Source organism: Lontra canadensis, unplaced genomic scaffold (assembly GCF_010015895.1).
Source record: "Lontra canadensis isolate GAN:19392208 unplaced genomic scaffold, GSC_riverotter_1.0 scaffold197, whole genome shotgun sequence".
Classification (NCBI taxonomy): Eukaryota; Metazoa; Chordata; class Mammalia; order Carnivora; family Mustelidae; genus Lontra; species Lontra canadensis.
Window position 1 is genome coordinate 460,889 of NW_022631191.1, and position 13,771 is coordinate 474,659.

Below are 13,771 nucleotides of genomic sequence, written 5' to 3' on the forward strand. Positions count from 1 at the left end.
AGTAATTATGTTAACAACTTCTTATACCCCACTCTACTCCCCAAACACTGTTCAGTTCCTGGTTTTAATTCTTGAAGTCATTGCCATTAATAACTTGTAAATAATATACTTATTCATCTATCTTTTGATTGAATACTTTTAGATAATACCTAATAAATTCACTACTATGAAGGGTGAGGAAATTATTATATTTTCCCTTTCTTCTTCTTTCCCATATACCTCCTAATTTTTATTACTTGTATTGCTTTTTAACACTGGCAAAGTTTATAACATCTACATTTTTTTTTCTGTAACATTGGTTGTGCTTTGTGGGTTGATTTGAAGAATTGAAGGTCAGTAAACAGCATTTATGTTATGATTATATTGTTATCCAATGATGATGTAAGATGATTAGAACCATTAAAAATGAAAAATAATTTTCTGTCATTTAAATTTTGTTGCTCAGAGGACACTCACGTGTCGAGGTCAAATGGATTCTTTTGTCTAAGTGTCCATTGCTACTTCTGGATCAAACTTACTTGCCACTATTTCTGGTGTCCTAGAATTCCTTCCTCCCCTACCCCAAAATGCTTCAATGAGTAATATTTTTTAATTTGTTGCATGGGTGACTAATTTGGGTATTTTTTTAAGTCCAAAAATGCCTTTATTGCTTCACACTTGATTAAGTGTACATGGTAGGGTCATTTTGAGTTAATTTTTGTATATGGTGTGAAATAAAGATTCACCTTCATTCTTTTGCATCTGACTATCCAGTTGTTCCAGTACCATTGTTATTCTGTTTATTATAAATGGATGTTTTCTTAATTACCTTTTCAGTTTTTTCATTGCCAATATATAGAAATACAACTAATTTTTTGTGTTGATGTTGTATCCTTCAATTTCGCTGAATTTGTGTATCATTTAGTATTTTCTGTATAATATATAACATCATATTGTCTGTAAATAGAGATAGTTTATTTCTCCTTTTGCTGCTTTTCTTATCTATTAACTTTTCACTGTCTGTTTTCTATCTCTTTGTCCTTTTGCTTTTTGTACTGGAAGAATTTCTCAGTTTTTAAGCTATTTCCAGTCTCCTATTCAGCTGTTTCTTTATGTCAAGGATTCTGTTATTATTTTTTTAATTTTTTTTCATTTTTTTTAGAGAGGGGAAGAGAGAAGGGCAGAGGGAGAGGGAGAGAATCTTAAGCAGGCTCCACACCCAGCACAGAGCCCAACATGGGGCTCAATTTCACAACCCTGAGATCATGATCTGAGCTGAAATCAAGAGTTGGATGCTTAACCCACTGAACCACCCAGACACCCTGAGGATTATATTTTTAATTTCCAGTAACTGTAGTTCATAATTTTTCTTATGCTTATATTATCTTCACACATATTTCTGGAGATATTAAAGTCTTATTCTGTGTTATTGATGCTATTTCAAAACGTGGCTATTCTTCTTATTGAATTTAGTGTTTTCTTTCTTTTTTAAAGTTTTTATTTATTTACTTTTTATGTAGGCTCCACACCCAATGTGGGGCCTGAACTCATGACCCTGAGATTAAGGGTCACATGCTCTACTCACTGAGCCAATCAGGTGCCCCTAATGTTTTCCTATAGTGTTGATTTCCCATAAGTGTTTGGTGATTCTTAGACTCGTTTTTTCTTTTTCCCCTGTACGATTTCTTGTTTGTCTCTCTAAATGCTATATATAATTGTTGTAGCCTTCCTCCAGTAATTGTGGGAAAGGCATTGGACATGCTTCTTGGCTCTGAACATTACTGCTTTTCTCGAAATGCTGCCTAGAAGGTAGCTTAATCTTCTTCAAAGATGGAAGGGCTTTCCCTTCCTTCTGGATGTTGTCTCCTTCCTACGTTGCAGATTGGGCCACAGACATTTTCCTCTCACCACTCTTATTTGGGAGCAGATGCCTCTGCTGTCTTTTGCTTGCTGTGGAGGTAGGGAAGGAAAGAAGAACTGCCTGGCTATTCTTTCTTTGGTACCCCAACCAGTTTACTCTCCCATTCAGTGAGTAAGATCTCTCTTTGTGAAGCCCAAATTCTAGTGGGAGAAGATAGATCCTAAACAAATAAAGAAAGAAAAAGGCTATGATAGAATGAGTAGGGGATTACTTTATATAGGGTAGTCAGGGAAGAACTTGTGTATGGTGGTAACAGTCATAGCTAGAGACCTGTTCAAGGAACCAAAAGAAGTCCAGGAAGTAGGAGAGTGTTATGAGATGATATTGAGGTAGATAGGAGACTGATTGGGGACAGCTTTGTAAGCATTCTAGCCAACCACTCTTCCCTTTGGTTGGCCAGGGCTTGCTCTCACTGCCTATATCTGCCACCTAAGTTTGCAGCATTTTGAAATAGTTACTGCCTGTGTCATGGGCTTCGTTTTCCTCCTTTAGTCATATATGCATGTGTCTGTGCCTGTTTTTTTTCTGTCATGTCTATGGATTTGGACTGATAAGGTAGACTAGAACTTGTGCTTTAACTCACCATCTTGATCCAGTCATTACTTACTAAAAAATTTTCTGTAATTTCAGTGGGACCAATGCAACATTTTCTAAATTTAATATTATTGAGAATTTTTTTCTCTTCATGAAAGTAGCATTATTACTAGTTCAGAATGAGATTTTTTTTCCAAAATAGGACTTCAGAAAATAAGAACTGATTGTTCAGAATTTTAATAACTGCTGACCTGCCCTGAGTGTTAATGCTTATTCAAGACTCCAGTGTACTTAATGCCACTTATGCTATCTTCCTGAAGACAAATGCTGAATCCCATTCTTTGAACTTTTTAATACTCATTTAATTTTCTAGATTAGTAGAGACGAGGCTCATGTTCCCAAAGTTGTATACTTTTGTATTAACTGTTATAGAGGATTTATTTTTAAAGTACTCATTTAGAATACAATAGTTAATTCTGACATTTTGTTGGGAGGGATGGGAGGCAAGAAGAGGAGAGTGATTTTATAGTGAGCTGTGGCCTGATGTTAACAATTTTTATAGCAAGAACTTGAAATAATTTCGAGGTCCATTATAAGTTTCTGCGTGCTGACATAAAGTAAGAAATTTGATTTGGTAGTATTTCTCTATAAATCTAAATGCCTAGAAAAGCTTTTTTCTATGTTATCATGTGTGTTAGGCATCTTTAACTCTCAAATAATATGAGCGTAAAGGAAAGTTTCATTTTAAGAGCATAGGGTTTCAGTAACCTTTTTTTAGTAAATGAAGCATATGAAGGAAATAATTTCAGTTTTCAAAGTTGCTGTAATAAAAAATATTCTAGGGTAGAAGGTTAATATTCTGCTCTTTATTTGTCTGAAGTCCAAATAATATTTTTAAAGAAAGGGGAAGGATTAATTCCGCTAAGTTGAATACTTCAGATTCACTCTGATATGCAGGTATACATAGCATTCCATTTTTGATTACTGATTAGTCCATGCCAGAAAGTCCAATGATGTAAACAACTGCTTCACCTTACCTAAATTATTACCATTTTGGTTTTTCTCTTTTTGTCTCCATTAGGCGATGTCCCCAGATGCTTCACTGCCAGGGGATCCAGAGGCCTATCCTGCTGCTGTGTCAAGCGGTGGAGCCATTCATCTGCAGACAGGAGGTGGATATTTTGGCCTAAGCTTTACTTGTCCTAGTCTCAAAAATCCTATTAGCAAGAAATCCTGGACTCGCAAATTTAAAAGCTGGGCATACAGGCTACGGCAGTCAACCAGCTTTTTCAAGAGATCAAAAGTCCGTCAAGGTAGTGTGCTTACAGTCAGGGACATAGACTAGGTAACATCACTTTTCATTTACTTCTGTTTTTCTTTTTTGTTTGTTTGTTTGTTTGTTTGTTCATATATAAACCTTACCACTTTTTTCACGTAGCCCATGTCTGTGACATGTCCCATTAATGTCATTGCCACTTTACTTTTCCTTTTGTAACTAATTTGGTTTTACAGTTATTCATTTCACGTAGATACTAAGTCTCGGGATAAATCTTACAATGTCTGATTTTGAGTTAGGGACTTCTGCAGTGTTGCTTATTACATTAACACTTTTTAATTATTTAGCAGGGGTTAAGCTTTTTCTACTTTTCTTCATTTTTTTGGTAATGTAAACAAATTTAGTCTTAACAAACACTTTTCTCTTTTCTGCTTACAATTGTGCAAAACTTGCAGTGGAAACAGAAGATATGAGATCAGCAGTTGCTCCTGATCCCATTCCCCTGACGGGAGAGTCCATGGCTGATACTAGGGCTTTGAGTAGATGTAAAGCAATGAGTGGATCATTTCAGCGGGGTCGGTTCCAGGTTTGTGTGTTTGTCTGAATCTTTATAAGGGCATTGTAAAAGAGAATAGCATTGGAGATCTTGGTATTTAAATAATACTTATTTTGAATGTAGATTATTGTCATATTTAATTTTTTCCCCTTACACACATCCCTTACCTTTTGTAAACTTTGAGTTAAGTCTAAAGAAATGGGGATTTTAGTAGTGGAAAAGAGCACAGAAATGAGTCATCATTTTTCAGTGGGTGGTTGGGTCACCTTTTTTAATAAATCTATTTCTTGTCCTTTAGAATCTCAGTAACTTGAATTATCGAATTTTTTTTAAATTTCAGAATTTTGTTTGAGCAATTTGAAGCCAACTCTCTTTACCCAGGGGACCTAATTGAAAGACTTTGAAAACGAGAATTATAAATGGGGTTTTTAAGTTTGGGTGTTATGGATGTGTGTACGTCACAGCAGACCATTCACTTGTCTGTGCCATATTTTGATACTGAATTTCTTTGTGGGTTTACTCTTTGGTTAGATAGAGCCAACCACTTTTGCCTTTTTGTATCTTAGGTGATTACAGTTCCTCAGCAGCAGTCAGTGAAAGTGACATCTTTTGGAATAGAACACACACCAGCATTCAAAAAAATGACAACCCATTCTAGCGAAGAAGCTCTAGTCTTTACGGACAGAGCAAAGCCTCAATTAGTGGAAATGGAACATGCCATGCACAATCCACAAGCTTCACTTTCTTCTCAGAAGTTACAAGCTCTTCATGAGACCATCAAAGAAGGGAAAAGAATTCCCAAACAAGGAGACAACTTCTCATCTTTCAGCACAGCTTGTGAGACTGATGTATCTTCAATGACCCCAGAAAAAGAATTGGAAGAGAACTCAGCCACGGGAAGTAGTATCCATTCTGGACTTGAACTGTTGCTTAAAGAGAGAGAGATACTTACTGCTGGTAAACAGCCTAGCTCTGATAGTGAATTTTCAGCCACTCTTGCTGGCAGAGGGAAGTCAGTGGCAAAGACTGGTCCAGAGAGTGATCAGTGCTTACCCCTCCGTGAAGAAAAAGCCTATAACCAAACACAGAGCTCACTCTTCTATTCACCATCTTCTCCAATGAGCAGTGATGATGAGTCAGAAATAGAGGATGAGGATTTGAAGGTGGAGCTTCAGAGATTACGAGAAAAGTAAGATTGTTTCCCTTTTGTCACAAATCTGGTTGCCCGGAGTTTTATAGAACTAAGTATTTGACTGATAGCTAATTTACAGTTGGTAGTATTTTTAAAAATAAAAGACTTATTTATTTATTTATTTATTTGAGAGAGAGATAGAGCACATGTGTGCACAGGGAAGGGGCAGAGAGAGAATCTCCAGCCGACTCCGTGCTGAGCATGGAGCCCAGCATGGGGCTCAATCTCCTGACCCTGAGATCACGACCTGGGACAAAACCAAGAGTCAGATGCTTAACTGACTGAATCACCCAGGTGCCCCATGATTGGTAACATTTTAATGATTGAAAATTTTTGATTATTGACAAAGATAGCATCAGAGCTCACAGGTTAAGGGCTCAGTCCCACAGATGCCAATCATAAGTCCAAGTAGTATTAACCTATGCTTCTGACCAATCTGTTGTAAATCAAAGGTTCCCACAAGCCCTTCTTTGGGTTCAATTAATTTACTAGAGCAGCTTACAGAGTCAGGAAGAACAGTTTACTTACTAGGTTATCAGTTTCTTTTTTTTTAAAGATTTTATTTATTTATTTGACAGAGAGAGAGATCACAAGTAGGCAGAGAGGCAGAGAGAGAAAGAGGGAAGCAGGCTCCCCGCTGAGCAGAGAGCCTGATGCGGGGCTCAATCCCAGGACACTGAGACCATGACCTGAGCCGAAGGCAGAGGCTTTAACCCACTGAGCCACCCAGGCACCCCAGGTTATCAGTTTCTTATAAAGGGACACAACTGAGGAACAGCCAGATGGCAAGGTATAGGGAAAGGGACATGGAGCTTCCATGCCTTCTTGGGAGTGCCACTGTCCCAGCACCTTCATGTTTTTACCAACCTGGACCCTCTCTCAGCCCTACAGCTAAGGGATTTTTATGGAAACTTCATTATGGTAGGCATGATTGATTTAAACCATTGGCCACTAACATTAATTCAATCTCTTACTTTTGTCTCAGAGGTAGAGTGGGAGGGGCTGAAAGTCCCACCCTCTTATCACTTGGTTGGTTCTCCTAGCCTTCCGCCCCCATCCTTGGGGGCTGTTTCTCGAAAGTCAGTTCATTAATATAAACTCAGGTGTGATTCCAAGGGCCTTGTTTTAAATAATAAGATTCCTTTCACCTTTATCGCTCCGGAACTACTTCAGGAACTGGAGCTATTTGAGGACAATAGACCAAATATTAAAAGAAAAGATTCTCTGGGTACCTGAGTGGCTCAGTCGATTAACCATCTGCCTTTGGCTCAAGTCATGATCCCAGAGTCCTGGGATCAGGCCCTGCATTGGGCTCCTTGCTCAGCGGGAAGTCTGATTCTCCCTCTCCCTCTGCTGCTCTCCCTGCTCATGCTCTCTCTCTCAAATAAATAAGTAAAAATCTTAAAAAAAAAATAAAAGATTCTCCTATTGCTCTTTATAGCTTAAGAAATTACTAGGGTTTTAGGAGCTATATTCCAGGAACAGGGATAAAGACCAAATATATATATATTTTTTTTTAATATAAATCATAGTATCACAACAGTAAAAAAGCACACAAAATAATCTCTTACTTCTCATGCCCTAATCTTATTTCTCAGAGGCAACCACTGTGAACTGTTTGGTATATATCTTGCCTATCATTTTTCTGTGCATTTATAAATATATACTTTTTGCCTTTTATGAAAGTGAGGTCATAATATACATGTTATTCTACAATTTTTTTACTTAATTGTTGCTTATATATGTACATGTTTGTATAGATAATCTTTATTCCATATATTAGAATAGCCACTTAAAGTTTATTTAATACCTCATTAATGGACATTTCAACTTTATTTCATATTTTGCTTATGTAAACAATGTTGAAGTAAACAGCCTTATATATTCACATACTTATGTGAGTATTTTTGTTGGATAGATACCTAAAAGTAGAATTTCTGGGTTAAAAGTTATGTATACTTTAAATTGATAGATACCACTAAAATTGTTGTTCAGGTGGCTATATTTTATTCACCAAACAAATATATGTGAAAGTGGGATGCCTGGCTGGCTCAGCCAGTAGAGCATGTGATTCTTGATCGTGGGATCATGAGTTCCAGCCCCACGTTGGGCATAGAGATTACTTTAAAAAAGAAAAAAAAAAATATATATATATATATGAAAGTGCCTGTTTTCTCACTTCTTAACAACATTGAACTTGATATTATTGATCCTTTTAGTTTTATTCCAATCAGATGAATTAAAACTATTTCTTAAGAAATAATTGTATTCTCCTAATTAATAGTGAGGTTGTTCATATCTCATATTTATTGCCTGTTGTATCTCCCTTTTTTGGAGTCACCTTCTCATATTCTTTCCTCTTTTTCCTATAAGGTTGTTTCTTTTTTTCTTAGTGATTTTTTAAACAGATTTTATGTATTTATTTGAGAGAGACAGAGTGAACAAGCATGACTGGGGGTGGCGGGCAAAGGGAGAGGGAGAAGCAGATTCTCCACTGAGCAGAGAGCCCGATGCGGGCTCGATCCCAGGACCCTGGGAACAGGACTTGAGCTGAAGGCAGCCGCTTAACTGATTGAGCCACCCAGGCGTCCTTTTCATATTGATTTCTTAAGGAATTATTTGTATATTCTGTATATAAACCTTTTAGTATATGTTGCAAACATTTTGTTATTTATACTTGCAACATATAATAAAGAAAAGGTTAATATTAGCAATACTCTGTGACTTTAAATTGTATTTCATTGTCTTTCACTATATTGACGTTTTAAAGATTTTTTTAAATTTATTTATTCATGACAGAGAGAGAGAGGCAGAGGCAGAGGGAGAAGCAGGCTTCCTGCTGAGCAGGGAGCCAGATGCAGAGCTCCATCCCAAGACCTGGGGATCATGACCTGAGCCGAAGGCAGATGCTTAACGGACTGAGCCATTAGGCACCCTATATTGAAGTTTTAGAAATTTGTTCTTGTCACTTTGTTCACTTTTTTCTTAATGTCTCATTAGTTTAATGTTGAGCTTAGGAAGGCATATCTCATCCTAAAATTGTGAATATTCTGTATTTTCACATTGTTAATCAAAATTCCTTGTTAAACTTGCCTTGTATTGATGTAGATGTTTCTGGAGTCATCTGTATGGTGCCAGTGCTATTAAAATGCTTTCTGCATTAATTTCATTTAGACACATTCAGGAGGTGGTAAATCTTCAAACCCAGCAGAATAAGGAGCTGCAGGAGCTCTATGAACGCCTTCGGGCAATTAAAGATAACAAAATCCAATCATCAGAGGTTCCTGGGCCACCTTCATCACCACGGAGACCAAGAACTTTCAAAAGCAAACTTCGTAGCCGCCCACAGTCCTTGACACATGTGGATAGTGGCACAGCTGCTACAGGTAAATCGGTCTTAAAAGTGATTTTGAAAATCTGGTCAAATATCAGCAAAGTAAGAAATATAATGATGATATAATTATTTCTTACTTTTTATAATTTATTTCTTATTACACCAAGATGCTTTAAAGAAGTACACATTATCCTAAGATTCTTTTCTACCTTTTTTGGTAGAAATTCTTTTGTGAAATTATGGTGAGGCTAGATGATAGATTTTGTAGAGCAGATGAGTGTGTTCTATGTTTTCATTTGGAAAACAAACACCTGGAAGCCCAACTTCAATCCTGCAAATAGGGTTGGGTTTTGGGGTTGTTTTTTTTTTTTTTGATATTTCAGGTTTTTAATTTCTAATAGTTATTTCCTGATTCCAAAAATATTTTTAGGAAATTTTAAAAGTACAGAAATACATTGTTATTGTTGCCACTGACAATTATTAATACATACTACAGGTTTCAAAGCATAGTGTAAATTGGCTGCATCTCAGTCATTAAGCTAATTATTTAATTCTTCTGTCTCTTTAATGTTCATTATCCCATCTCTAACATCTGTAACTCAGAGCTGGGATATTTTCTACTTTCATAGCCAGTTCCATGGAAGAGAGATTTTTTTCCTTTAGCAAATATAAAAAAATGCAGCCAAATAACTAAGTCTGTGTTCAAATAATTTTTTTAAGGATTTTATTTATTTATTTGACAGAGAGAGATCACAAGTAGGCAGAGAGGCAGGCAGAGAGAGAGGAAGGGAAGCAGGCTCCCCGCTGAGCAGAGAGCCCAATGTGGGACTCGATCCCAGGACCCTGAGATCATGACCTGAGCTGAAGGCAGCAGCTCAACCCACTGAGCCACCCAGGTGCCCCTGTGTTCAAATAATTTTTAATTAATTCTGAATATATTTGTATATAACTGTTAGCAGTACATTATGCAAATAGTTTTTAAAACGTTAGCAATCATTGGGAGCTAGAGTTTGTTGAGGAGTTTGTAGCTAACAAAGATAATCTTAAAAATACTGTCATGTTCTATGTGTTGTAAGAGTTAATTGTTTCTTATTTATGAGACTATTAGAAAAATGTACTTCTTTGATTTGAGAAAAGAGGATCTGTCTCTTCTTAATAAAGAAGTTGTTAATTGGGCCAGACTTCCTGGTTACATGTGCATATTTAAGTGAGGGTTGATGGTGAACTATAAGGATATACGTAAGATTGCAACAGAATTTGTGGTAGACAGAATAATGGCCCCCAAACATGTCTTTGTGCAAATTTTTGGAACCTGAGACTATGTTTGGTTATATGGCAAAGGGGAATGGGGGTTGTAGATGGAATTAAGTTTGCTAATTAACTGATTTTAAAATAGGAAGATTATCCTGGATTATCCAGGTGGGCCCAATGTAATCACAAGGGTCCTTTAAAGTGGAAAAGGGAAGCAGAAGAGAGGGTCAGAGAAAAGATGTGAGGTGGGGAGCAGTGTCAAATGGATGCAACATTGCTGGCTTTGAAGATGGAGGAAGAGGGCACAAACCAAGGAATTCAGGCTGACTGTAGAAGCTGGAAAAGGCTGGGGAGCAGATCTTCTCTAGAGCCTCCAGAAGGAATGAAACCCTGCCAACACCTTGATTGTAGTCTGGTGAGACCCATGTTGGACTTCTCACCTACAATACTATAATAAATTTGTGTTGCATTGGTATGGATGTTAGCCACTAATCTATGGTAATCAGTTATAGCAACAATAGAAAAGTAATACCAATCTCAAGAATGGGAACTCTACTCTGTGATCCTCCTAAAGATAGAACTGAAGGGTAAACTTAGATTGAGGGCAACTTTCGGAGTTTAACAGCAGAAGCATGTGGACTTTCAATCTAATACTCTGCCATTAATTGCTGTACTTTAAAAAAAGATTTAGTTATTTATTTGAGAGAGAAAGAGCCAGTGTGAGAGAGCATGAGAGAGAGACAGAGAAAGAGAGAGAACAAGCAGTGTTGAGGGGTAGAGGGAGAAGCCGACTCCCTGCCTATCAGAGAGCCCGTTACAGGACCTGATCCTCGACCCTGGGATTATGATCTGAGCTGAAGGCAGACACTTAACCAAGGGAGCTATCTGTTTTGTTCTTAAGTGACTTGCTCTTTTTATGTAGTTTCTGTTTCCCTAGAACTTTGACTTGCAGATGGCTTTGGTTTGTTATGATCCAAAGCATTCTTTCACTTTCTAATCCCTGCTTAACTTTTGTGGGATTGCAGAGACAGAAAATTGACTGACCCTGCTCATCTTTTTCCTGCAAAGAGATGGGCCAGAGGCCAGGTCCTATTGTTGGGCTCTCCTCCAGTCAGGTTGTTAAAGGACTTTCTCTCTGTAGGTGAACGCGGTTCTTGGTCACACCACTTTGAGGAATGAAGAGGTAGAGCAGACAGAGTGGTGGACAGCAAAGCAAGGAGTGCTGAGTTAAAGCAAAGTGATAGTACAGAGCTCCTGAGGAGGGAGGGGACCTGAGAGGGTTGCCACCAGAGTTTCTAAATCAAGGGTTTTTTATGGGCTAGTTGGTGGGCTGTTTTAATCTGATTAATTCTCCCTGCATCTGTCATCCAATCAGGTTTTTGTCACATGGGAGAAGGTGGCAGGCTCCTTCCAGGGTGGTGTAAAATCATTTTAAGGGTGGTTTCCTCTTAGGGCAGAGGGCCCCTTGTCCCTACCTGCCTGCCTTCCAGCTATCTTTCATCAGTATCTGTTGTTGATCCACGGTAGTGAATTTTTTATTTCAGTTACTGTACTTTTAAACTCCAGAATTTTTAAAAAAAAAATCCTTAAAAATTTTAGGCATAGTTTCCTTAAATTTGAATACAGGTTTTGTCTACTAATACCAAAATCTAGGCCCCTTTCAGGATGTTTTTGTTTACTTTTTTCTGTATAGGCAGAATTCTTTTCTATTTTTTGCATGTATCTTATTTTGTGATAAAAATTGGACATTATAAATAATACATTGTAACAGCTCTGATATCAGATTCTCCCACCTTCTTCCCCACCAAGGTCTGTTGTTGTATTTTGTTTGTTTATCATTATTATGGTATTTCCTTACTGCTATTTGTTTACTGGTTTTCCAGAATAACTCTGTATTCCCTGCAGTGTATGACCATTGAGTTCTTTGCAACTCTAAAAATGTTATGTTTTTATTTTTAAGTCTGGCATGCTGATGTTCACACCAGGGCCAGTATATTTAGTGGTGAGCCAATGATTTTTCAGAAGATTTAATTAAGAGCTTCATCTGGGTGTTTTTGCCAAGGGGATCTCTGAGGGAAGGCACACTTTCAAGCTTCACTTTATAAGACAACCTTTGAATTTATTTCCTGCTTTCTCAGGAACTGAACTTCAGCCAGAATGGAATGATTGGTACTTTCTCCTTTCTCAGGTCTTTCCTGGCATGCCAGACATTTATATTCCCAGGAATATGTCAAAGATTTTGAAAGTTTCCTCTGGTCATCTAATTGTCCTAGAATTCCTTTTTAATTCTAGGCCAGGCTCTTGTGTGCCCCAACTAAATCACAGCTTTATGCATCCAAGTTGTTGGCAGCACTTTCCTATTGTTTCAGTCATGTCCTAGAGGTAGTTCCCTACCCTCCCCCACTCCCTATACCCAGCCTGCCTGGGATGACCTGAGCTCCAAGTGAAACCAAATACCCACCACACTCTAAGAATGGAGGTTTTTTTTTTTTAAGGTTTTAAGTTTAGACACAATATTGACTCGGGATGGTGCTTTTTTGAAGATTTTATGTATTTGAGAGAGAGAGAGTGCTCACGAAGAGTGAGAGGGAGAAGCAGATGCCCTGCTGAGCAGGGGGCCTGACGCAGAACTCATTCCTAGGGATACTGACCTGAGCCAAAGCAGACAGGGCAGACGCTTAACCGACTGAGCCACCAGGCCCCCCTTGCGATGGTACTTTTTTTTTTTTTTAAGATTTCATTTTATTTATTTGACAGACAGAGATCACAAGTAGGCAGAGAGGCAGGCAGAGAGAGAGAGGAGGAAGCAGGCTCCCTGCTAAGCCGAGAGCCCAATGCGGGGCTTGATCCCAGGAGCCTGGGATCATGACCTGAGCTGAGGGCAGAGGCTTTAACCCCCTGAGCCACCCAGGCACCCCAGGATGGTACTTTTAAGGGAACTCAAAAAGAGGTCTAATCTCTTGTCTGCAGTGCTGCAGGCTTTTGGCCATCACAATACTGAGTTGAAGAAGAAGCAGGGATGGGACTTGCCAAAAGTTAAAATGTCACAGACCTCAGTAGTTTGTCTTGGATAAGCGATTTTTATTTCATTCTGTGCCTTTGGATAATTGTCAAAGTTCTAAAATGGTTGGTTTGAATTGTTTTGCCCATATTTTTATTGTTTTAAAGAGCATATTCACCTAGGCCCTTACTCTGCATTTTTTAAAGTCTTTCTCTTCCCTCTTCTATTATCACAAGGACCTTGCATTGAATTAACATTATTTCTTCTTTGACTATCTGGAAGAATTGTTCAGTGAAACCACTTGGGCTCAGAGATTTCTGTTTTAGGAAGTTTTTCACTACAAATTCAAATTATTTAATAGCAGTATAGGAGTATTCAACTTATACATTTCGTGTTAAGTTTTTGTAGTTTATGGTTTTTGAAGCTTGGTGCATTTCATCTAAGTTGTTGAATCTCTGTGTTTAAAGTTGTTTATTATTACCTTTTTAATGTCTTAGAAACCTGTAGTGACATGACCTCTTTCTGGTATTTGTAATTTGTGTCTTCTCTTTTTTTCCTTGTCAGTCTTGATAGAGGTTTATCAGTGTTATCGATCTTTTCAAAGATATCCAGTGTTTGCTTTTATTGGTTTTCTCTACTGTTTTCCTGTTTTAACTTTCATTGATTTCTGCTCTTTATTATTTTCTTCCTCTTACACATGCCTTATTTTTATTTTGCCCTTTTTCTA

The 13,771-nt window shown here is 37.7% G+C and overlaps 1 protein-coding gene across 3 annotated transcripts in view; it reads left to right on the forward strand.

Moving 5' to 3' along the window:
• The window catches only part of WNK3 (WNK lysine deficient protein kinase 3), a 141,007-nt gene that overhangs the window by 112,922 nt on the left and 14,314 nt on the right, over window positions 1–13,771 (forward strand). For 2 of the 3 annotated variants that reach the window (XM_032847954.1, XM_032847956.1), the window contains 4 exons: window positions 3,516–3,747; window positions 4,166–4,296; window positions 4,833–5,455; window positions 8,633–8,844. In XM_032847954.1, the coding sequence (XP_032703845.1) occupies window positions 3,516–3,747; window positions 4,166–4,296; window positions 4,833–5,455; window positions 8,633–8,844 (1,198 nt within the window). The remainder of the gene's footprint in view (window positions 1–3,515; window positions 3,748–4,165; window positions 4,297–4,832; window positions 5,456–8,632; window positions 8,845–13,771) is intronic. The other variant, XM_032847955.1, reaches the window with a different exon arrangement.